This window comes from Moschus berezovskii, chromosome 13 (assembly GCF_049115385.1).
Source record: "Moschus berezovskii isolate FMDL1 chromosome 13, NW_MosBer_1.0, whole genome shotgun sequence".
Lineage (NCBI taxonomy): Eukaryota > Metazoa > Chordata > Mammalia > Artiodactyla > Moschidae > Moschus > Moschus berezovskii.
The window spans coordinates 53,342,330-53,368,526 of NC_142472.1; the positions used below are offsets into that span (position 1 = coordinate 53,342,330).

Below are 26,197 nucleotides of genomic sequence, written 5' to 3' on the forward strand. Positions count from 1 at the left end.
CTAGTGCATTTCCCTTATTTCATGAACCAAGAAGAAGGGTAGATCATAATACCCAGGGCTCGGGTGTTGGCCAGAAGATTTTTTAAGGTCTCTGTGGCCTTGGAATGTTCTGCACTCCAGCAAAATGGTTCAGGTTGGTCCTGTTTGAGTAGGTTATATAATGGTTGAGCAATTAAGGAAAAACTTGGAATCCAATTTCTACAGTAGCCTGCAAGTCCTAAAAATCCCCTTAGTTGTCTTTTTTGTCTTTGGGGCAGGGAAGACCAGAATGCCCTTCACTCTGTCCAGATCAATCAGAAGCCCTTCCTTAGAGATCCTATGTGTCATGGTCCAGGCGCGGGTTGGAAAAGAATTTCCAGACATGAGACAGAATGAGAGGGAAATAAAGTTTATTAGAGTGGGAAACGCTGTTAGAACAGCAGGCCAGCTCAAGGGAGAACCAACGTTGAACAGGGATTCCTTAGTCCACTTTTATACCCAGGGTACAAGGAGTGGGATAGGGGTCTTGTGGGTCATTTGCTGATTGGATGAGGCATGTATACTGGGTGGGGGAAGAGTAGGGCAAATACCTTCTCCCTACAGGGCAGGAGGGGAGATAGGTTATACTGTTCCATTAATAGTTACCACACGGGGGAGGGAAGGACAATAAGGGTCTGGTTTTTCTCTTCCTGCATTCCAAGACCCTCCTTGGTTTTATCTGCTCTTTTGTCCTTGGGTCACCACCCTATGTCCTAAATATTTTACACCAGTCTTACAGGACTGCAATTTTTCTTTCGACGCTTTATGTCCCTTTAAGGTTAGTTTCTGGAGTAAATACAAGGTGTCTTGCTGGCTGTTTGTCAAACACTTTGAACACAGCAGCAAAACACCTACAGATTGTTTCAACATGGACTTATGAGGGAAGTCCAGATCATCTAGATCAGCTTTCAATATCTGGGAGAAGTAAGTGGGGCTTTCAGTATATCCTTGTGGGATTACAGTCCACGTATATTGCCATTCATTCCAAGTAAAGGCAAAAAGATACTAATCATCAGGGTGTTCAGTTCAGTCGCTCAGTCGTGTCCGACTCTTTGCCACCCCAGGAATCACAGCACGCCAGGCCTCCCTGTCCATCACCAAATCCCAGAGTTCACTCAAACTCATGTCCATCGAGTCAGTGATGCCCTCCAGCCATCTCATTCTCTGTCGTCCCCATCTCCTCCCACCCCCAATCCCTCCCAGCATCAGACTCTTTTCCAGTGAGTCAACTCGTCGCATGAGGTGACCTAAGCATTGGAGTTTCAGCTTTAGCATCAGTCTTTCCAATGAACACCCAGGATTGATCTCCTTTAGAATGGACTGGTTGGATCTCCTTGCAGTCCAAGGGACTCTCAAAGAGTCTTCTCCAGCACCACAGTTCAAAAGCATCAATTCTTCGGCGATCAGCTTTCTTCACAGTCCTACTCTCACATCCATACATGACCACGGGAAAAACCATTGCCTTGACTAGACGGACCTTTGTTGGCAAAGTAATGTCTCTGCTTTTCAATATATTATCAAGGTTGGTCATAACTTTCCTTCCAAGGAGTAAGCGTCTTTTAATTTCATGCCTGCAGTCAGCATCTGCAGTGATTTTGGAGCCCAAAAAATAAAGTCTGACACTGTTTCCACTGTTTTTCCATCTATTTCCCATGAAGTGATGGGACCAGATGCCATGATCTTTGTTTTCTGAATGCTGAGCTTCAAGCCAACCTTTTCACTCTCCTCTTTCACTTTCAACAAGAGGCTTTTGAGTTCCTCTTCACTTTCTGCCATAAGGGTAGTGTCATCTGCATATCTGAGATTATTGATATTTCTCCCAGCAATCTTGATTCCAGCTTGTGCTTTTTCCAGCCCAGCGTTCCTCATGATGTACTCTGCATATAAGTTAAATAAGCAAGGTGACAATATACAGACTTGACGCACTCCTTTTCCTATTTGGAACCAGTCTGTTGTTCCATGTACAGTTCTGACTGTTGCTTCCAGACCTGCATACACGGGAAAAACCATAGCCTTGACTAGACGGACCTTGGTTGGCAAAGTAATGTCTCTGCTTTTTAATATGCTATCTAGGTTGGTCATAACTTTCCTTCCAAGGAGTAAGCGTCTTTTAATTTCCTGGCTGCAATCAGCATCTGCAGTGATTTTGGAGCCCAAAAAATATAAAGTCTGACACTGTTTCCACTGTTTCCCCATCTATTTCCCATGAAGTGATGGGACCAGATGCCATGATCTTCATTTTCTGAATGCTGAGCTTCAAGCCAAACTTTTCACTCTCCTCTTTCACTTTCATCAAGAGTCCTTTGAGTTCCTCTTCACTTTCTGCCATAAGGGTGGTGTCATCTGGATATCTGAGGTTATTGATATTTCTCCCGACAATCTTGATTCCAGCTTGTGCTTCTTCCAGCCCAGCATTCCTCATGATGTACTCTGCATATATATTAAATAAGCAGGGTGACAATATACAACCTTGACATACTCCTTTTCCTATTTGGAACCAGTCTGTTGTTCCATGTCCAGTTCTAACTGTTGCTTCCTGACCTGCATACAGGATTCTCAAGAGGCAGGTCAGCTGGTCTGGTATTCCCATCTCTTTCAGAATGTTACACAGAGTGTACAGGGATACTAAAAACTGCACTTCAGAGATTACAGAAAAGAAATTACTGTTTTTAGGAATGCACGACACTAAAGTGTGGGGGTCTGGCACTACAGAATGTCGAGGGATAATAATAGTATTGATAGATATCAGATCCTGTACAAATCTCCAACCCTTGCCATTTGGTTTTCTAACTGGCAAAATGGGAGTGTTACAAAGGCTTGTGCAAGGCACAATGAGCCCTTTCTTGATGTAAGCTGATATTAAAGGTTTTATTCCTTCTATGGCCTCCTGCCTTAATGGATACTGGTGAATATTGGGAAGAGGTTTATCTTTATCTACAGTAATTCTGATGGGGGATTCAGAATGTATTCATCCGTTGTCAGTAGAATCAAGTGCCCATAATTCTTCACATACTAAGGCTAGCAACCTATCTGGTTCAGCATCATCCTCATCATGAGTCACAAACATTATATGATGAAGGAAATCTGATAGTCCTTTAGATCTAGAAACATTTCTCCCTTAGGAATAAAGGAAACATGGGCTTTGTAAACTTTTAACAAGTCTCTACCTATCAAGTGAACAGGAGCACTTTCTGCTAGAAGAAAGGAATGTCTTCCCTTAAGTTTCCCTAAGTAGAACTCTAAGGGTAATGATTTAGGAGCCTTAACAGGCGCATTAGAAACCCCTACCATCTGTACTGAGGTATCCCTCTGAGGGAGAGCGCCTTTAATTTTGGTAGAGTTTAAAACCGAAAAGGTGGCCCCTGTGTCTATTAGGGCTTTAATTGTTTCTCCTTTTATAATCATTTCTACTTCTCCCAGAGTATTAGAGAGAAGGGGAAAAGCTCCCCATGTTCCCTAGGAGCAGCAGCCCTATTCTTGTTTAACTTGGAATTCTGGTCTAAAACCCAGTTCTCCCTCTAGCCTTTTTTTTTTCTTCTTAGCTTATAGTTCATTTTCTGATGTCCTGGTTTCCCACAGTAAAAACAAACTCTTTGCTTTCCTCTCAGTTGAGGACTAAATGGGGGTTGGTTGACCTTCAACTGGCTTTGAGTACTTAACTGGCGCAGCTGAAGGTTCATGATTTTGGTAGATAATCCTTTTTCTAACGGTTTTGAAAAGTTGGTCACCCAGTGTAACGAGACCATTGGTATACAACGCAGACCAACCTAGATTGTGTCTTTTGACCAAAGTAGCCAAATCCTCATCTAAACCTTCTAAAAAGGTGGAGTTAAGCACCAGATCATTTTGGGGGCTGGAGAATGATTCAGGCATCAAACCCAAATATCGTTTAAAAGTTTTTTTGAATCTCTCATAATAATCTGGAATTGATTCATCTGGTCTCTGCTTGCACTGTTGAATTTTTGTCCAGTGCTCAGTCTTTGAAGAAAGTTCTGGGATAAGTTCGAGTAATTTCTGAGCCAATTCCTTGCATTCAGTATGAGCTTGTGGACTGTGGGATTCAAAATCCATTAAGGGGTGTTTCCATCCGGCTTTCTCCATTCCCTTGCTTTACTTTCAGAAACTAATAGCTGTATTAGTTGATATAGATCTGACAGCCCAGGTTTGTAGGCCTGGATGGTTAATTAAAATTCCTTAGAAAATCCCAATGGATCCTGATTGGGATCAGGAAATTCCTTAGCTAGGGCTCTAAGTTCTGTACTGGTCCAGGGTGTGAAGGGAAACATTGAAGATGGGTCACCTCTCCCTGTGATAGCTTTCTCCTTAAAGGGAGGATAATCACTTCTGATTTTTCATCCTCCTTTGCTGGGGAAAGAGGAGCAACAGGAGGCTGAAGGACAAAGTGTCTGGCAGTTCAGACTCTTGCTCTTCTTCTGAGGAGCAAAGGGAGAGACAGAGTTAGCTGCAGTGGCTTTTCCTAGTTCTGACAGCATATCAAGCAATTTTTTGTTGGTTTCCTGCAAAGAAGTTACTCTATTATTTCCTCTTTTAGAAGCTTCTAGATACCACTCAAAGTAAGCATTCCATTCAGTCTGTTTGATCTTATGGCCGGCTTTTTCTAGTTGTGCAAGGAAAAATATCAATTTTGGAATACAGAAAGAACCCCAATTTGGCCATTTTAAATTAGTGTCTCCTTTAGTATAAATTCCCCAATCAACTAGGTACTTGCAAGTATGAGCTCTGTACATATTGTACATGAATTCGGCCAGGGTGTTAGTCAGAGGTTGGCTTTCTGATGCCCCTCTTTGATTTTGCGAGATTCTATTTCCCATTTTAAGCTGAATTTGTCAGGGATAAAAATCACTAGTGAACTTGTGTAGGGGGCCTGTGTGCTGCTTGTGAGCTTAACTCTTCCAGGAGTCACCCTAGAGTCGTTTCAGTCCCTTATGTGTCTCGGATTCTGCCTCCAGTAATCTAAGACCACCATGGCTGCTCAGGTTGCTAAATCGCCAGTTCTTATGTGCGACCCCTGGACGAGCAAGTATTTTAATGAATGAGTGGGTTTCCCTATGGGACCACTGCATGGTGTGAGGACTAGGCCTCTACCACTCCAGTACATTTCTCAGTCACCTGAGAAAACCGTAACTGGCCTGGAGGAGTCTTGTCCCTTCTCTTCGGAGCAAAGTTCTCATCTATTTTCCTCACTTTTATCCCAACAAATTCTATAAAGGCAGCTGAATTGAGGAGAAGTGTCAGATCAGCCTCTTACCTGTGCACTCAGCCAAGATCACTCAATGCCCTACAATGGAGTGACCTCAGCATCTTTTCAACTGAACCCCGGGTATACCTCGATTTCTTTTGGTCGAGGCTCCTGACCAGTACCTTTCCACTGGCTGGGTATTTTGCTGGGCTTTTCCACCCAGTATCTCTTGACTGGGTGGGAATTTCTCAGTATTTTCTAACTGAGCCCCACTCAGTGCTAGACCAGGAGTGGGCATGCCCCGGATATTTCACCCGAGCCCCACCCCACCCCCGCCAGTATCTTTCCAACTGGGAGGGGGCAGCTAACCTGCTCCACTGCCAAATAAAACTCAGAATCTCAACCAATATGGGAGATTCAAGAACCAGGAGAGATTTACCCAAATTCGTCTGGATCCCCCAAGAAGGCGAATGAATGGGCTCAAGAGGCCGCTACTGGTACCAAAGCTCCAGTTCCTCGTGGAGTTCAGGTGAAGGAGGGAAGTCCACTCTGGGTCCCTTCATGGTCACCAAAACCGTCGACTAAATAGATGTACAACTTGAGAGTCGCAAGTTAAGTTTTGCGCCTGGATTCCCAGAGCATCCTGGGTCTCTGTATACCCTACAACATGCTCACCACCAAAACTTTTGTTTCCACAGTCACCAGACAACTGACCCCCTGTACCGGTCACCACCTCTCTCAACAGGTAGCTCTGGTAACCACTGCTCTGTTCTCTTCATCTGCTCTGTTCACTGCATCCACGCTGTTTGTATGGGGGAAACAAACCCTCTTGTGAGTAAATATTTGAGTGAAAGAAACTAAACTGATTGGATAGAAAAGAAGTTCTAACAGTGGTTTCCAGCCGCCTGGGAATGGGTTAGAAATGCAGATTCTTGGGCCTATGGAGACAGCAGTCTGGACTGAGGCCCAGCAATCCATGTTCCAAGGAACCCTCCAAGGTTCTGATGCCTCTGGAGGCTAAGCAACATTGGATAGGAGGAGGTGTCTTTCAAGGAGGACTTTGCTTCTGCATACATTTTAAGTCTGGGTCTTGACCTTCCCTGCACTTTTAGAGACTCTGGGAGGACTTGGTTGGGGGGGTCCCCATGGCCCCAGCTCTATGCCCCCAGAGGCTCCTGGAGGACTTGGGATCCCTCTGGTGCCTGGCTCAGTTTCTGCACAGTGCAGGGGTCAGGGGAAGGAGCTGGGCCTCCGGTGGTCTCGTCACTCAGCCCTCGCTCCCCCTGCTCCTTAAGCTTAACCCTCTGGCTGCCCCAACAAGGTCAAAGCACCTGGTGTGTCATGCGAAAAATATTCCCCAGCAACGTGCTTTGCCTCCAGCTGTGAAACTGATTAGTGGCCTTACAAATTCCCCCAAGAGTCTCTACTGGCAGCTGCAGTTGCTATTTTAAAACAGCAGAAGCATGTGTGAGAGAGGAAGGGAATTGTGTGTTATGTACAGGAAAAAGGTAAAAAAAAACTTTCCCTCCAAGTTAAAGAATGGCACACCCAGTAGAAGAAACGTGCTTTTTGTTGGAATAGCCTAACTTTTAATTAATTATGATAAAGCTATTTCTGAAATCAGTATCGAGAAATTCAGCTGGTTAGGATTCAAGAGACTGTGGGATTAGAAGACAAGAAGCAGCCGCTACAGATGCGAGGGAAGGTGGGCTCCTTGCTGAATGCTTGGCCAGGGCAAGCTGACTACATGCATTCAGGAACTCTGTCTGAAATACAGGATGGAAATCAGAAGTGCCTGATACAATAAAGATAATGGTTCAAGTGATTACTCAGACCTGGATTTCTTTTTTCCCTCTGCCTTCCATAAGAATGAGTTTTAAAAGTCCAGTTTATGGACCACTCATGGCCAGAGAACCCAAACTAAACCTGCAGAAAAGTTCAGCCCTGGACCTGGCCAGAAGTCTATTTATCCAGCAAGGGTTTACTGAGCATCTACCAAATGGACAACATGAGTGCAGCCCTAGAAATGTGAGTAAAGAGACTCTTAGTCCACAGGATGGAGACAAGGTGTGTGATGTTAAAACAGCTCCAAGCAGAGCTCAGGGGAGACTGGAGGGAGACATCTAGGTTCGGTGAAGGAAAGAGACGGTGCATTTCAGGTGGGACTGGAGCCTCTGCAAAGACACACAGGTCTGAAAACGGACAGCAGGGCATCTTGACCAGAGGAGCCGTGGAGATGCTGGAGCCCCAGGCAGGGAGGAGAGGTCAGGCAGGCGGATTCTGCAGGGGGTTGGCATGTGGGTGGGTTGGGGCAGAGGGATTCAACCATCTCTGGCAGAGTTGCCAAGGTTACGTTGTTGTGATAACTCTACTGGGATCTGAAGATTGCCTGGACAGGTGAACTAAAGAGGGCAAGAAGCTTGATCAAAGACAAGAGATGCAAACTAACATTTGTCTCCTGTTAGTCACAGGATATGTCCTGGTTGCGCCCACCATAAAGCTGATTCCTTCCCCAACCAAAGCAGGCAGACACCTCTGAATCTCTGAGGTGGGGAAGCATAAAATTCACTGACGACTTGGAAGAGGAAAACTAACTATAAAGCAATTATACACCAATAAAAAAATTTTGATAGGAAAAAAACAGACAAACCACTTCTTTTGAAATTTTTCTATATCATTCAAGAAGGTACAGGAAAATTATTTTAATCACTGGGTATACAGGGTTAAAAATGTTGACTACTGCTGTTTCCAAAGCACCTTTTATAAATTCATTCAGGTAACTTGACAATGAGAAGGCAGCAACAGAGTTGATGAAAGGAGTTTTGAGCAAACTCCAGGAGATGGTGAAGGACAGGGAAGCCTGGTGTGCTGCAGTTCATGGGATTGCAGTCACACACAACTTAGTGACTCAACAACTACTTAACACTTATTGAACACAATATAACGCCTACCACTTGCAATTTGTTTGAATTACTGGCATTTGTTTTCCCAGTCAGTACTTTCTAGGAAATATTTCCTACTCTGTGCACAAGGGCACCATTCTTTTTTTCCCCTAAAACCCTCTTTAAAGTGAAAGTGAAGTCGCTCAGTCATGTCTGACTCTTTGCGACCCCATGGACTGTAGCCTACCAGGCTCCTCTGTCCATGGGATTTTCCAGGCAAGAATACTGGAGTGGGTTGCCATTTCCTTCTCCATGAGATCTTCCCGAACCAGGGATTGAACCCGGGTCTTCTGCATTGTAAGCAGACACTTTACCGTCTGAGCCACCAGGGAAGTGGAAAACCCTCTTTGAACACATCCTAATACCTTGAAGTAGAAGGAAGCTGCGTGACCAGGATGGAACGCTCTTCCAGGCCTCAGCTGCTGCTCTGGGAGCACATCATGTGAAACAAATATTCACTGTCAGTCCAGATGTTTGATTGACTGTGTATTAACACAGTCAATTTGATTTTCACCCAGTGCGTAGGGGGAGGGAGGAATAGAAAAATATATAAACTGTGGACAAAACAAATGCAGATCTGGTAGGTGGAAAAGCTACAAAGGTCAACACTGGACACGTCTTCTTTCTTCCTAAATCAAGGAAAGTGCTGCTGACCAGAGGGAAAAAGGTCTCTCCTGCCCCCTGCTGTCTTCCCATCTGACTTGCAGCATTCTAAAATTTTTGAATCATTATTTCAAGGGAAAAGATTTCTGTAGATTTTTCCCTGACTCAGAACAAGTTCTAGAACAGTGAATGAATTTTAATCCCCCATCTTTACTTATGAGATATTATAAGAATTAACACACACGAATTTGAGTAAATACCAGGAGACAGAGAAGGACAGAAGAGCCTGGTGTGCTGCAGTCCATGGGGTCATAGAGTGACACACAACTCAGCAACTGAACGACAAATGACGGGAGGCGGAGTGTTTGCTGACGGCTGTGTAGAGCTGGGAGTTTCGAATGTTGCTTTAACCTAGTTAAGATCTAAGGCAGTGAAATAAGCAGCTATCAAAACAAACTAACAGAAAGGGGCCCCCTTCAGAGAAATAATCAAAATAATGTGATCAGAAGAGTGCTGAGAATGGTCTACATTTATTTGCTGTTACCACTTGCACTAGAAGCATCTGGAATTTGATGTCTAAAAAGTTCAAATAGCTAAAGAACATGAACAAAACTAAAAGCCAGACAGCATGCTTCTGAGAAAGTATTTTTCATGCATGCGATTTTTGGTGAGAGGAGGAAACAGAATACAGGGCTCAAAGAATCAGTTTCCTTACTCGCCACCTCAAGAGCCACATCTCCATCTCTTCAAGCCTGAGGTCTGAGCACCACGGCAGGTGTGCACGTGCCATCCCAGGAAGGGTTTGTTTTTGCACAATTTGGACTGACCCAGGCCCAAGGACACAACATCCACAGATACAAGACACTGGTCTCCCAGCGACAACACTAAATAATCAATACCACAATCAGCGGGAGGTCGGATCACTTTGAGAAGCTGGCTCCCCCAGTGCTGGGGTGGATTCTGCTGGGATTTACCCAACCAGCCCTCTGGGACATGCTTAGGGGAGCACCTTACTGCCAGTCTCCACCTGTTCCACCTCTCCAGCTTCCCTCTGCCCAAAGTCACAAGGCACTGCTTCTCAAAGAAGGATTTGTGTGGCTGCCCAAAACCTTCCTATGGCTTCACAGCCAACAAAACCGTGTCTTACCACGATGAGGTCACCCAGCTGTTTTCAAAGAGAATCTATTGAAAGGCAGAAGAAAACTAATAGCATGCCTTTACTGAATAATACTCCCCCTTTGACTTCAGTTCAGTTCAGTCGCTTAGTCATGTCCCACTCTCCGCGACCCCATGAATCACAGCACGCCAGGCCTCCCTGTCCATCACCAACTCCCGGAGTTCACACTCATGTCCATCGAGTCGGTGATGCCATCCAGCCATCTCATTCTCTGTCGTGCCCGTCTCCTCCCACCCCCAATCCCTCCTAGCATCAGAGTATTTTCCAGTGAGTCAACTCGTCGCATGAGGTGGCCAAAGTATTGGAGTTTCAGCTTTAGCATCAGGTGACCCCAAAGAATCAGAAGGATTTGCTTCCACTGAAGCTAGAAGGTTTAAGTTCTCAACCTTGCGCCTGATGTTTTCCTGGTCTAGGGAGGACACCCTCACGACCCCAACACTTCTGCCCAAGCCATACGGGGCAGGTGTAAACAGTAGCCAATCCTTACTGTTCCCAAGTCAAAGGTGGAGGATGCGGAGTGAAACAACCTTCACGGCGCACACTAACTGCACCACGGAGGAACTGCGAGTTGTTTTTGGATCGCCAGGGGAGGGCAGCACGCTCCCCACGGTCTAAACCCCCACTGTCTAGATCCAAAGGCTTCTTTTCTTGAAGCCCTCGTCTGCCCTGAAGAGCTCAGGGGTTCAGGGTTCCCTTCTGCAAATGCAACCCAGCGGCTTCCAACAGCAGGGCCACCCCAGACAGAGACCCAAGGCACGTAGAATGCTCTTTCCGAACTGGGCACCAAACGCTCACCGCTGACACGGTTTTCTGGGTCCTGGCCGCCTTCATGAAGCTCAGCCAGACCTGAGCGCTAAGGAGCCAGGAAACTAACGATCTGCTAGGAGGTGCGTCCGAGGCCCCGCGCGCTCCTCGCGTGCAAAAACCCATAGCTGGGCGCCCGGGCTGAGTCTCCCCTGCGGGTCGGAGCGCATCGTGCGTGTGGGGACCCCAGCTGAACTGGCTGGCTAACTTCCAGACGCGTCGGGGAACAGCTGAATTTCCAACTCCGCAATAAGCGGAGTGGGCCGCGAATTTGAGTCTCTAACAAGCCCAGCTGCGCGTCCCCGCGCAGAACAGCCGCGAGCTTGGACCTCGGAGAAGACGGGCCCGGCTCGGCTGACCCACCCCTGGGTCCGACGACATGCGATGCCCAACGGGGTGTCGGGGCGCTTCTCCCCTCTAGCGAACTCACAAGCACGTGCAGCGCACACACCTGTGCACACCCCGGCGCCCACCTCCGTCTCCGCTGCCCGTAGCCGCCCGCCGCGGACCTGCTCACCTGCGGCTGCAAGGCGGTGCGCAGAGGGAGGGAAGGCCGGTCTCGCCGCTCAAGCGCCCGAGTCGCCCCCGCATCGGTTCGAGCCCCAATCCTTTCGAAGCCCATCACCCCCTCCCGCTCCTAGGCCCAGCCGGCCCGGCGTCCCGCATTCAACTGGTGGGGCTGGAGGGACCGGGGTTGGTAAAAAGAATCCAGGGAGCCACGAATTAGGAGGCTTTTCAGGAGCTGGGACGCGGTGTGGCTGCCGGGGGCGCCCCTTGCTTGAACTTTGGGGGCGCCTCGGGAGGCCTGCTTCCTGCTCTCGGGTGTGGCGTTCGCCCTGCGAACTGGAAGGACCCGCCGCCTCTGCGTGAGCCACCGGGGCTCCACCCCGCGCGCACTCCCACGGTCTCCGAGCGCGCGCCGCTCCGCCCCGCTCGGCCCCGCCCCGCGCCGCACCTGGCGCACCTGCGCACGCTCCTTGCGCCTGGATTCCCGGAGCATCCTGGGTCTCTAGCCACCTGCGCAGAAAGGAGGCGCCCTAGAAGTGAACGCGCAGGGAATCCGTGTTCTGCAGAAACAAAATTCTTTTTTTTTTTTAACTGTTTTGAGAATTTATTAGGTGTGGGCATAGTGGAGGGCACATATCATACGTTATCTCTTCTAATCTTCAAGACCATATGGAAAGTTTTTTTTTTTTTTTTTAAGATGAATATCCAGAGTTCAGTAATTTAAGCTCACCTAGCCAACAAACCGGAGAAGGCAATGGCAAGCCACTCCAGTACTCTTGCCTAGAAAATCCCATGGATGGAGGAGCCTGGTAGGCTGCAGTCCGTGGGGTCGCTAAAGGTCGGACACGACTGAGCGACTTCCCTTTCACTTTTCACTTTCACACCTTGGAGAAGGAAATGGCAACCCACTCCAGTGTTCTTGCCTGGAGAATCCCAGGGACGGGGGAGCCTGGTGGGCTTCCGTCTATAGGGTCACACAGAGTCGGACACGACTGAAGTGACTTAGCAGCAGCAGCAGCAGCAGCAGCCAACAAACGGCAGAGCGGGGACCCCTGCATGTGCCTGTGTGGTTAATCACCGTCTTTCTCCTCCACTTCCTCCCTGGCTGCAGGAGACCAGGCACCTGGCTGAGAAGTCGGCCGTGGGGAAAGGCCAAGGACTGCTGAAGAAGGAGGAGAAACAAAATTCTTGAGAAGTGACTTGTCCGAGGCTATCTTACTCAATTTTTGTTTGTTTTTTGTTTTCAGAGTAGTGAATGTGGCTGCTGTCTCAGCGCACAGTTCATAAGTGTAAAAACTTTAAGGTAACTAGACAAAAACGCCAACTTGAGAGGTTCAAAACCCAAATTCAGAGCGTGGGTGTACAATCGTTTATTTCCTGGCGAATACTGTGTTTCATTCCGTTGCAGGAAAGGGGACCCCTTCCAGGGCCCCAAACTGGGCTCTTGTCTAACACTCGGAAAGGAGTTGTCTGAGGAGACACGTGCTGACAAAGCAAGAGGTTTTACTGGGAAAGGGCACCAGGGTGGGGAGCAGTAGGGTAAGGGAACCCAGGAGAACTGCTCTGCGCGTGGCTCGCAGTCTTGGGTTTTACATTGATGGGATTAGTTTCCGGGTGGTCTTTGGCCAATCATTCTAATTCAGAGTCTTTCCTGGTGGCGAATGCATTGCTCAGCCAAGATGGATGCTAGCGAGAGGGATTCTGGGAAGTGGACGGACACCCGGTGTCTCCTTTCCACCTTTCCCGAAATCTTCCGGTTGGTGATGGCTTATTAGTTCCATATTCCTTATCAGGATCTCCTGTCATAAAACAACTCATGCAAATGGTTGCTATGGTGCCTGGCCAGGGTGGGCGGTTTCAATCAGTGTGCTTCCCCTAACATTATTCTATTAATACTAGGTTGTGGATCAGTAGTGGAGCAGGTGCAGATATCCCCAGAAAGGATCAAATCCCCGAGGCCGCTTGAAGCTGAGGCTGGCTTGTATTTCCAGGAAATGGACAGACCACCTGTTGTCCTAGTTCTTAAGAAACCAATCAAACAGCAACAGTGGATGGAAAGCTTGAGCAACCAGCCTTGGAAAACACAGGCCAGCAAGAGACCGCACATGTCTTTAATAAGTTCATTTCCACAAAGAAGCCTCCCAAAAAGGCCTCTTGCCCAGAAATGAGGCTTTAACAGGGAGCTTTGGAACAAGACATTTTCCCAAATAATTAATATAGGATAGGCCATCATTGGTTTGGTTTTTGGTCAGGAAATCTTTTCTCAGTAAGCCTCACTGGCTGGAGAAAGGATATTTTTTAGGGAACAGGTGAGATGCTGTCAAAGTAAAGTAGGCATGTAATACTTTTTCCCTAAGCACACTGTAACTTGCATGGTGTCAGGCAACTAGTTTTTCTTGTTTCCTGCTGGTACCCCTAGCAAGTGTGCAGCCTGTACTATCTGCATAATAAACTTTTGCTGCAAACACATAAAAGCATGGACCTGGTAGCTTTGAAATTTCTGAATTTATCATTTTTGAAATAGGTGATTAAAAAACTTCATGGTTTTATTGAGATATAATTTGTATACCAGAAAATCCACCCTTAACTGCATAGGTCAATATTTTTAGACTATTACAGAATTGTGCAACTACCACCACCATCCATGGTGTACAACATTTTCATCACCCTCAGAAGACACATTGTGCCCCTGAGCAATCGCCCCACCTTCCATTCAACCCCTCCACCCCCAGCCCTAGGCAACCACTAGTCTACTTTACATCTATAGATTTGCTTATGACTTTCTTGTGAATGGAATCGTGTTGTATGTGGCCCCTTGATGTTGTTTAGTTGCTAAGTTGTGTCTGACTCTTTGCCATCCCACGGACCATAGCTCACCAGGCTCCTCTGTCCATGGGATTTCACAGGCGAGGATACTGGAGAGGGCTGCCATGCCCTCCTCCAAGGGATCTTCCTGACCCAGGGATTGAATCCATATCACCTGCATTGGCAGGTGGATTCTTTAGCATTGAGCCACCAGGGAAGCCCATGAGCCCCCTTAGGACTGGCTTTTTTTTTACTTAGCATAATGTTTTTAGGGTTTATCCATTTTGTGTGTGTTTCATTCTTATTACAGCTGAAAAACATTCCATCTTATGGCTATCCATTCTGTTCCGTTCCGTTCCGTCGCTCAGTCGTGTCCGACTCTATGCGACCCCGTGGACTGTAGCCTACCAGGCTTCTCCATCCACGGGATTCTCCAGGCAAGAATACTGGAGTTATATGTTTGTGGATAACTTTTTGAGGTATTTATGGGCATTTCTCCCAGTGTTTTCCTTGTTGTCTTGTTTCCATTGAAACAGGTCTCAGGATTTTCTGTTTGTTTCCTCAGAAGAGTCTTTGGCAGCACAGAAAATTGACATAGTTTACAAGAATTCTTGGTCTTCACTTCTAAAAGCTCAAGAGGTAGAACAGGACTTCAGGAAGGGGGCTCTCTACCTTGGACTACGGGAGAGGTCTAAGAGACATCTCTCTGTCCCCTCAGAGTGCACTGGGAAGACAGCGTGCCCCAAGACAGGAATGTTAGACCATGGGCATGGGGGTCCCAGCTCCCCAAAGGCTCCGGTGCCCTATCTCTGACACAGAAGCCTCATAAAATGGCCAGGCCAAAAGAAAGCACGTGTCTTTAATGGTGACCCGTGTGGGCAGATGACAGAAGAATGGAGGAGCCCAGTGCTTTGCAGCATCGGAAACCCTGGAGAGTTCATGCACATCTGAGGCAGAATCACAAGAATGACTGAGGGTGGGAAAAAAAAAAGAATGAGCTTGACTTTTCTACTGGCCCTGGTGTGCAGGGGAATCAGGGGAGAATGAGATAGTCATTCTCGCACACCTGGTTTTGAGGCTGAAGATCAGTCTACACTATACTCGTTACATGCGTTCACTGAAACCAAGAATATGGTGCACATCTCATACTCATCAGACATAACTCCAACACGACAGGACAGGACATTCTACTTAGGAAAATGCGTTATATGCTGCCTGTGCCCCTTAGTCTGTAACTTTTCTGCATGACCGCTTTCCAAAGAAGCAAGACAAGCTTATTATACAACATAACATCCTTGACCTTTTTCCCTCAAAACAACCTGTACCAAAGTTTAAATTTTGGTGAAACATAATACTTTGCAATTTTATACTTCAGACTCAACTGATAAATCATCTCACAGCTACAGGAAAAATAAATAAATTAAGTAAAACATTGAAGACAAATTAAGAAAAAGCATATAGGGTTCCCCATCATTTATACCCAAGGATAGTGATTTAATCAGTATAGAAATAACAAACTGGCCAGAGTCACAGGTGGAAGGAGGAGTCAGTCATAGGAGGAATGTTGAGGAGCGTTGGCTCATTGCAGCTGTCCTCAGAATGGACACAAAAGGGTAGGACCTGGTGACCCAGCTCTTACTCAAAGGTGGCAGAAGGAAAAGTCCTCTGGGGTTTGCTTTTGGTGGTGTCATAAGATCGGACTAGTTCTTCCTGAGAAATCACAGCTTGTTCTACCTGAGAAAACGCATACCCATCTGAAAGAGCAAAGCATGGGGATGCTGTTAGAAGGCAAATATGTACAGTGAACATTCTGGTGACAGAAATCAAAACCCCTCCCCGACTGGGACACATTGGCCACTTTAGGCAGGGGTGGCTGAGGCAGGGAGAGTGGCGATGTCTGGGGAGGGCTTGGCGATGGAGCAGTTTGCAAACCTAGCTGCATCAGAACCACTGATGAAGCCCTTTCTGCATCCTTCTTTCTGGGGCCAATGGATCTGCATGGCTGGACATCGATGGGAGGTTTTTAAAGTTCTCCCAAGGATTCTGATGTGGTGCCCGAAGCTCCCTGAGAGCCATGTCCTGCAGGATACAGCCTGGCCAAGGGCTCAGGGGCTTGTGCCTGTCTCGATGGGGCTGTGGCCCAGCCCAGTCTGAGCAGCTCAAGAGGGGACCCATGGGTCCCTCACTACATTTTCCCACTGCCATTCAAGAGAAGGGGCCCTGGGACAGTCTGAGTCTTGAAACTGAAACCTACAACTGGAACCCAGAAAGATAAGCTTTGAAGCTGAAAACATGCTGGGGGACAAGATGCAATATTAATATTAAACTTGGTTAAAAAAAAAAAGTCCATCATGCTGGAAATGTATCTGTTTTAAAATTTAGCTGATTTAACTAGGTATTCAAAGTGGTTTACTTGAGTTGACGTGAATAACAGAGTCATGGGTAGAAGTTCCCAGAGGAAATAACTCATTGACCTGCAGCACTCTCTCTCTGGGAAAATCAATCCTAAAATCATTTCTGAAAGCGATACCGGCTCTCGTGGGGCAATGAGGAGAGCTGATGAGTATTTCCGCTCTTCTTTAACTTCTGACCTTGACAGGTCAGACCTAGAGCAGTCTCACATTTGAACAATATTAATACATTTAGATTAAAACACGACCCAGAGCGAGCACATACTGCTTCCACACACTTCCAAGGTTTACCCGGGCTCACCAATGACAGTGGATTTACTTGTGAGTGGCCATGCTCTTTAGAAGATGATAAAGTAACTTGTGTCCATATGTTGTGAATTGGCTTATGTGCTTGTATGTGGAAGGAGAGAGGGATGTGGTGGTCCACAGCCTTCTCTGCATGGAGAGCCACCCCAGAACTGGTGAGAAGCCTGGTACCCCGCACAAAGGCAGGACCAGTGGTTCTCAAACTAGAGTGGGCACCACCACCAGAGGGTTGATTCAGTGAGTCTGTGGTGGGGCCCAAGAGCCAACAGTTCTAGCAACTTCCTGGGTGACACTTCTGCTCCTGCGTTAAGGACAGTGCATGGAGCACCACTGTTTTAGGCCATTTTCACCACAGTCTTGGACTGGATGCAGTTATCAGTGGCTTCCCATTCCCGGGGATGACCTTCCTCCCACTCGGGATGGATCCACCCAGAATCTCAAGGTGGAATCTGGGTTGGTACTTCTCAGGTGTCACGGATTCTGTGCGTGGCTGTGGGGACAGGAGGGAGTGCCCTGCGGCAGCAAGTCTCTGAGAAGATTTTCTGAGCACAGAGCACCCCGCTTCCCAAGCACAAGTCCAGGCTCTGTCAGCAATGCAAACTGCCAAAGGTGGAAAAACCACTGTCCTTCACTTTATCTTAAATGTTCTAGATGCAGAAACATGGAAGGCTGTGAAAAATAAAAATATGAAAACAGCCCCACCCTTGAAGATGTGTTCGCATTTTAAATGGTCTCCTTGTTCTGCACTAATGGTTTAAAAAAATTCAGGCAGTTACCTTTTTAAAAATGTGGTTAAATGCATGTAGCATAAAGTTTACCATCTTAAGGATATGAAGTGTCCAGTCCAGTGGCACTAAGAACAGACACAAGGCTGTGCGGACACCCCCACCCTCTGGCCCCAGAACTCTCTGCCTCTCCCACCTGAGACTCCCCTCGCCCCACCCCTGGAAACCCTGCTCTCCCTCTGAGACTCTGACTGCTCCGGGGACCTCATATCTGTGGGGTCACACAGTACTTGTCCTTTCGTGTCTGGCTTATTTCACTCAGCATGTGCCTTCAAGGAGGAGAACCTCACATTTAAACACCCATCCTTCTGTGAGTCAACGGCATCTCCATGTTGCGCGCGTGACTTACGTGGGGCACCTAGATCAACAGAGTTGTTCCGGAAGACCACCTGACAGGGCCTGGGACTCACGGATCTTTGGAGATTCACTTCCTCCACCTTGGGCCTAAATCAAACACAGACTGGCTTTAGTTCGTTGCATACTAAGTTGTTTTAGGCGTGTCTGATTCTTTGTGTCCCCATGGACTGTAGCCCACCATGCTCCTCTGTCCATGGAATTCTCCAGGCCAGGATACTGGAGTGGGTTGCCATTTCCTACTTCAGGGGATCTTCCTAACCCAGGGATCAAACCTGCATCTTTTGTGTCTCCTGCATTGGCCAGCAAGTTATTTACCACCAGTGCCAGCTGGGAAGCAGATTTAAAGGTATTTGTTGGAGGAAAAAAAAAAAGTTTCAAGGTAAAAGTAAAAAAAAAAAAAATCTTCCTTACCACTTGGAGAATGTTCTTACATTTAAAATAAAATGGATATTATCCAGAGACTCTCGGCAAGATGCTTCTTCTAAAATAGCATTTTGCTGTGAGCATCTCTTATGTTGTTATTTAGTCATTAAGTCATGTCCAACTCTTTGTGACCCCATGGACTGCAGCACACCAGGCTCCTCAGTCCTTCACTATAGCCCAGATACATATATCCCACTGTTACTCAAACTCATGTCCATTGAGTTGATGATGCTATCCAACCATCTCATCCTCTGTCACCCACTGCTCATCCTCTGTCATCCCCTCTTCCTCCTGCCCTCAATCTTTCCCAGCTTCAGGGTCTTTTCCAATGAGTCGGTTCTTCGCATCAGGTAGTCAAAGTATTGGAGCTTCAGCTTCAGCATCAGTCCTTCCAATGAATATTCAGGATTCATTTCCTTTAGGATTGACTGGTTTGATCTCCTTGTTGTCCAAGGGACTCTCAAGAGTCTTCTCTAGCACCACAATTCAAAAGCATCAATTCTTTGGCATTCAGCCTTGTTCATGGTCAAACTCTCACATCCGTACATGACTGCCTCATGTACAGCCCTCCTACCTGTTTTCTCCAAAGAGCTGAACTGGCCAATGAATGTCCTGTTTTCTCAGGCCTCTGAGAGTACCTTAGACATCTTATGGCATGTATTTTCAAAATCTTTGCCCCAGTTTCCTTTTCTTATGGCAAAGCCATCATCTAGAGTGGTTCAAGATTCTTTTTAAAATGATTTATGACAGCACTGGGTCTTCACTGTTTTGCACAGGCTTTCTCTAGTTGCGTGAGTGCGGGCTTCTCACTGTGGTGGCTTCTCTGTTTGTGGAGCACAGATTGATGCACAGGCTTCAGTAGTTGCAGAGTGTGAGCTTAGTTGCCCTGCGACATGTGGAATCTTCCCAGACCAGGGATCAGCATATGGGATCTTAGTTCCCGGACCAGAGATCAAACCTGTGTCCCCTGCATTGGCTGGCAGATTCTTAACCATTGGACCACCAGGGAAGTCCCGGTCTGAGACTCTTGACAAAGTATGTCAAGACAGGTCGGCTCTGGGCATGAGAGCTTCTCCAGATCCCAAGGCTGACTGGGGGACCACGCGGGAAAGTCAACAGTGAGAGAACCAAGAATCCTGAACTCCTACAACTTTTTCATTTCTTGCTCTCTTCCTTGGTGAGCTGACGATTTTCTATAGTGATAAGCTTGATTCCTCTTTCTTTACTTTTGTGTATTCAATATAAGTTTTTGCTTTGTGGCTACCATGAAGCTTACACAAAACAATTTATATTGGTAACAGTCTGTTTTAAGTTGATAAAAACTCTAGTTAGAGTGCATTGTAAAATTTTATGCTTTTACCAAAATGGGTTTGATCCTGGCATTGGGAAGATCCCCCAGAGAAGGAAATGGCAACCCAGTCCAGTGTTCTTGCCTGGGAAATCCTGTGGACAGAAGAGCCTGACGGGCTACAGTCCATGGGCTCACAAAGAGTCAGAGACAACCTAGCAACTAAAACAAACAACAACAACAGTGCTTTAGGTTATTGATGTTGCAATTCGCATATTTTTATCTCATGTATCCATCAACAAATGATTGCAGTTTTAGTTATTTTTACTACTTTTGTCTTTTAACTTTCACATTAGTGAAGGCTTATAAGTGATTAAACTCACCACCTTCACATCAGATTATTCTGAATCTTACTATTTATTTACCTTTATCATTTAGATTTATACATTCACATAATTTACTTCTTAGTGCCCTTTTGTTTTGGCTTAAAGAAGTCCCTTTAACATTTCTTTCTCTCTCTCTTTTTTTTTTTTTTGGCTGTACCGGGTCTTCGTTGTTGCATGTGGACTTTTATTTAGTTATGGCGAGTGGGCTCTACTCTCCAGTTGCAGTGTGTGGGCTTCTCACTGCAGTGGCTTCTCTTGTTGTGGAGCACAGGCTCAAGGGCACACGGGCTTCAACAACTGTGGTGTGTGGGCTCAGTAGTTGCGAGGCACAGGCTTAGTTGCCCTGTAACATGTGAAATCTTCCCGGACTAGGGGTCTTCTGCATTGGCAGATGGATATTTAACCACTGGACCACCAGGGGAGTCCCCCTTTGAAGACCAGTCTAGTGGTGATGAATGCCTTCAGCTTTTGCTTGTCTGGGAAACTTTCTATCTCTTCTCCCACTTCTGAAGTATACCTCTGCCGAGTGAAGTATTCTTGGTTGGTACTTTTTTTCCTCCTTCAGCATGACACCCTACTCTCTCTCAGCCTGGAAGGTTTCTGCCAAGAAATCCTCTCATAGCCTCATGGGCATCCCCTTCTGTGTCATGAACTTTTCTTTTGTGGCTTTGAGGAGTCTCTCTTCATCTTTGATTTTATATATATATATAACACAGAGTTTTCTCTGGTGACCCAGATGATAAAGAATTTGCCTGCAATGCAGGAGATCTGGGTTTAATCCCTGAGTTGGGAATATCCCCTGGAGAAGGAAATGGCAACCCATCCCAGTATTCTCGCCCGGAGAATCCCATGGACAGAGGAGTCTGGCAGACTATAATTTGCTAATGAGTTTCCCTGTTGGCTCAGAGGTTAAAGCGTCTGCCTGCAATGCAGGAGACCTGGGTTCGATCCCTGGGTCAGGAAGATCTCCTGGAGAAGGAAATGACAACCTACTCCAGTATTCTCACCTGGAGAATCCCATGGACAGAGGAGACTAGTGGGCTGGGGTCGCAAAGAGTCGGGCACGACTGAGCGACTCCACTTTCACTCAGTGAAATATTTTAGGGGTTCAATCTGAGTGAGGTTTTCTTATGGCTTCATGTATCTGAATATGTGGACATATCTTTTTTTAATTCTCTTGGGTAAATACCTAGAAATGGAGCTGCAGGGTCACAGGATAGGTGTTTGCTTAAAAGGATTAGAATGACCAGTTATCTAAACTGATTGTACAAGAGTCATAGCCACTCTTCATTGTCATCACACTTAGTACTATCAATGGTGCATACTCAGTAGGTGCCAAATACATGGATATTGTTTAATCATCCCATTCATTTGCTTTAGATTGCCTGTACTACAATGTTGCTTCCCCCTAGAACTTTTAAATGTGCTTTTGGGTCTCTTTACCCAAGCCACACCATCAGTTGTTTTCCATCCTTTCCTTTAAGCAGAACAAAGCACTTAAATGTAGTAGGTATTCAGCATAGTCCAAAGATTGATTTTTTTGCCTTAGAACCCCTGCAAAAACACTCCAGATTCAGAGAAAGCCAACTGGAAACTCCAGGCCACACCCAGGCCTCCAGTGAAAGCCCAGAACAAATGACTGACATGGTTACTGAGAAGACCATGGTCCTTTCACTCAGGACAGCTCCCAGGTTATGTTAAACGGTTGGAACTGATCTCTCTCTGGAGCTGCTGTGCATGCAGAGGTTGAAGTCTTGATGAGAGGAACAGGATTTCCTGACACCGTGGGCATGGGATGTGAGGAAGAGGAACTGAGGAGGATCTCAGGATTTGGGGCCAAGAAGCCGTTAATTGAAAGGAAGACCGTGGAGGGGTGCAGCAGAAGAGGGGCCTGCCCTGCTGGGGATTCAATGCTCAAGATGCCGAGAGGACCTGGGAAATCTTGGGGGGTCAATCCCCACACCCCTGGGAGGGAAAGGGGAGGAGGGGGAAGGAACAAGGGAAACAGGCTTTTCACAAAAGTCAGGATAAAGGGAACTGCCTCACCTCCGTGCAGAGTCTCTGCGAAGTACCTGAACTCTGCTGCTTTCCATCTCCCGAACCTCCTCCAGCAAAGTTCTGTGGCAGGTGTTTCTAATCCTGAAAGAGACAGAAAGAGAAAAGGGACATAACACATGAGCTCTGCACACTGGGAGTAATGGTTTCTCCCCTCCTGGATGACAGCTGGACACCCCTTGGCTACAAGCAGTGTGGAGGGATGCAAGGCAGCATGTACTGTCTGCGTGTGAACAGCAGCCTCTACTTTTCTGGTAACTGAGATCATTACTGCTGCTGCTGTTGCTCAGTCACTTCAGTCATGTTTGACTCTTTGCAGCTCCAGGGACTATAGCCCACCAGAATCCTCTGTCCATGGGATTCTCCAGGCATGAATACTGGAGTGGGTTGCCAAGCCCTCCTCCAGAGCATCTTCCCAGCCCAGGGATCAAACTCACATCTCTTATGTCTCCAGCATTGGCAGGTGTATTCTTTACCACTGTGCCACCTGGGAGCATTACAGAGTTGGACAACGTGAATTAGCAACCAGCCACCTCAAACATTGCTGACTCTCTGTGAAAACCTAGATATTTCTGGGTATGTGCTGAGCCTGCACACCACAAATACTGGGCCTGTGTGCTACAAAAAAGAATCCACGTGCCACAACGAAAGATCTCACATGACACATCTAAGATCCTGTGTGCCATAACTAAGACCCAATGAAGCCAGATAAACAAATAAATATTTTTTTAAAACTTTTTTTTAAATTTCATGAGTTTTTTAACATTTAAAGTGAAAGTGAAGTTGCTCAGTCATGTCCAACTCTTTGTGATCCCATGAAATGTAAGTCTACCAGGCTCCTCCATCCATGGGATTTTCCAGGCAAGAACACTGGACTGGGTTGCCATTTCCTTCTCCATTTACATTTAAAATTACCTTCAATATTGGAGACATGGATTTCTAACACCTTAGTCTTTTCCCCACCCCCTTTCTGTTAGACTTAGTAAAAAAAAAAAAAATGAGATCTTCTAATAAGCCCTTCTAGAACTAACACCAAAAAAAAAAAAAAAGTCCTTTTCATCATAGGGGACTGGAATGCAAAAATAGGAAGTCAAGAGATACCTGGAGTAACAGGCAAGTTTGGTCTTGGAGTACAAAATGAAACAGGACAAAGGCTAATAGTGTTTTGCCAAGAGAATGCACTGGTCATAGCAAATACCTTCTTCAACAACATAAGAGATGACACTACACATGGACATCACCAGATGGTCAGGACCAAAATCAGATTGATTATATTCTTCACAGCCAAAGATGGAAAGCTCTATACAGTCAGCAAAAACAAAACCAGGAGCTGACTGTGACTCAGATCATGAACTCTTTATTGCAAAAATCGTACTCAAATTGAAGAAAGTAGGGAAAGCCACTAGGCTATTCACGTATGACCTAAATCAAATCCCTTATGATTATACAGTGGAAGTGCCAAACTGATTCAAGGGATTAGGTCTGATAGACAGAGTGCCTGAAGAACTATGGACAGAGGTTTGTGACACCGTATAGGAGGCAGTGATCAAGACCATCCCCAAGAAAAAGAAATGCAAAAAGGCAAAATGGTTGTCTGAGGAGGCCTCACAAAAAGCTGAGAAAAGATGAGAAGTAAAAGGCAAAGGAGAAAAGGAAAGATATACCCATCTGAATGCAGAGTTCAAAAAAACAGCAAGGAGATAAAAGAAAGCCTTCCTCAGTGAACAATGCAAAGAAACAGAGGAAAACATTAGAATGGGAAAGATTAGCGATCGCTTCAAGAAAATCAGAGATACCAGGGAAACATTTCATGCAAAGATGGGCACAATGAAGGACAGAAATGGTATGGACCTAACAGAAGCAGAAGATACTAAGAAAGGGTGGCAAGAATACACAAAAGAACTGTACAAAAAAGATCTTCATAACCCAGATAACCATGATGGTGTGATCACTCACCTAGAGACAGACACCTAGAGTGTGAAGTCCGGTGGGCCTTAGGAAGCATCACTACGAACAAAGCTAGTGAAGTGATGGAATTCCAACTGAGCTACTTCAAATCCAAAAAGATGATGCTGTTAAAGTGCTATACTCAACATGCCAGCAAGTATGGAAAACTCAGCAATGGCCACAGAATGGGAAAAGGTCAGTGTTCATTCCAGTCCCAATAAAGGGCAATGCCAAAGAATATTCAAACTACTGCATAATTGTACTCATTTCACAGTCTAGCAAAGTAATGCTCAAAATTCTCCAAGCTAGGCTTCAACAGTACGTGAAGCGAGAACTCCCAGATGTTAAGCTATGACAAACCTAGACAGCATATTAAAAAGCAGAGACATTACTTTACCAACAAAGGTCTATATAGTCAAAGCTATGGTTTTTCCAGTAGTCATATATGAATTTGAGAGTTGGACCATAAAGAAGGCTGAGTGCCAAAGAATTGATGCTTTTGAACTGTAGTGTTAGAGAAGACTCTTGAGAGTCCCTTGGACTGCAAGGAGATCAAACTAGTCAATTTTAAAGGACATCAGTGGAAGGACTGATGCTGAAGGTGAAGCTCCAATACTTTGGGCACCTGATGTGAAGAACTGACTCATCAGAAAAGACCCTGATGCTGGGAAAGACTGAAGGCAGGACAAGAAGGTAACAACAGAGGATGAGGTGGTTGAATGGCATCACCGACTCGATGGACATGAGTTTGAGCAAGCTCCAGGAGTTAGTGATGGACAGGGAGGCTTGGTGTGCTGCAGTCCATGGTGTCACAGAGAGTCAGACATGACTGAGTGACTGAACTGAACTGAACCAACTGAGAGGAACCAGAGATCAAACTGCAACATCCATTGGATCATAGAAAAAGCAAGACAATTCCAGGAAAACATCTGAGTGACGGAGTGAGTGAAGTCGCTCAGTCATGTCCAACTCTTAGCAACTCTATCAGCTGGAGCCTTCCAGGCTCCTCCATCCATGGGATTTTCCAGGCAAGGATACTGGAATGGGTTGCCATTTCCTTCTCTAGGGGATCTTCCCCACCCAGGGATCAAACCCGTATCTCCTGTGTCTCCTGCATTTCAAACTGATTCTTTACCCATTGAGCCATTGGGGAAGCCCAGAAAAACATCTACTTCTGCTTTATTGACTACACTAAAGCCTTTGTGTGAATCACAGCAAACTGTGAAAATTCTTCAAGAGATGGGAATACCAGACACCTTACCTGCCTCCTGTGAAACCTATGTGCAGGTCAAGAAGCAACAGTTAAAACTAGACATGGGACAACAAACTGGTTCAACTTGGGAAAGGGGTACGTCACTGTTTTCTTAATTTATTTGCCGAGAACATCATGAGAAATGCTGGACTGGATGAAGCAAAGCTGGAATCAAGATTGCCAGGAGAAATATCAACAACCTCAGATATGCAGATGACACCACCTTTATGGCAGAAAACAAAGAGGAACTAAAGAGCCTCTTGATGAAAACGAAAGAGGAGAGTGAAAAAACTGGCTTAAATCTCAACATTCAAAAACTAAGATCCTGGCATCTGGTCCCATAACTTCATGGCAAATAGATGGGGAAACAATGGAAACAGTGACAGACTTTATTTTCTTGGGGTCCAAAATCACTGCAGATGGTGACTGCAGCCATGAAATTTAAAGACGCTTGCTTCTTGGAAGAAAAGCTATGACCAACCTAGACAACATATTAAAAAGCAGAGACATTACTTTGCAGACAAAGGTCCGTCTGGTCAAAGCTATGGTTTTTCCAGTAGTCATATATGGATGTGAGTTGGACCATAAAGAAAGCTGAGTGCAGAAGAATTGATGCTTTTGATCTGTGGTGTTGGAGAAGACTCTTAGAGAGTCCTTTGGACAGCAATGAGATCCAACCAGTCCATCCTAAAGGAAATCAGTCCTGATATACTGGAAGGACTGATGCTGAAACTGAAGCTCCAATACTTTGACCACCCGATGTGAAGTGCCGACTCATTAGAAAAGACCCCGATGCTGGGAAAGGTTGAAGCAGGAGGAGAAAGGAATGACAGAAGATGAGATTGTTGAATGGCATCACTGACGCGATGGACATGAGTTTGAGGAAGCTCTGGGAGATGGTGAAAGACAAAGATGCCTGGCATGCTACAGT

At 46.1% G+C, this 26,197-nt stretch overlaps 1 protein-coding gene across 2 annotated transcripts in view; it reads right to left on the minus strand.

Annotated features, from left to right (window-relative positions):
- Positions 1-15,691: 15,691 nt before the first annotated feature.
- The window catches only part of LOC129556553 (phospholipid-transporting ATPase IB-like), an 85,046-nt gene continuing 74,540 nt past the window's right edge, over positions 15,692-26,197 (minus strand). For both annotated transcript variants that reach the window (XM_088842852.1, XM_088842851.1), the window contains exons 34-36: positions 22,059-22,151; positions 17,908-18,002; positions 15,692-15,810 (exon numbers count right to left, since the gene is read on the minus strand). In XM_088842852.1, the coding sequence (XP_088698978.1) occupies positions 15,692-15,810; positions 17,908-18,002; positions 22,059-22,151 (307 nt within the window). The remainder of the gene's footprint in view (positions 15,811-17,907; positions 18,003-22,058; positions 22,152-26,197) is intronic.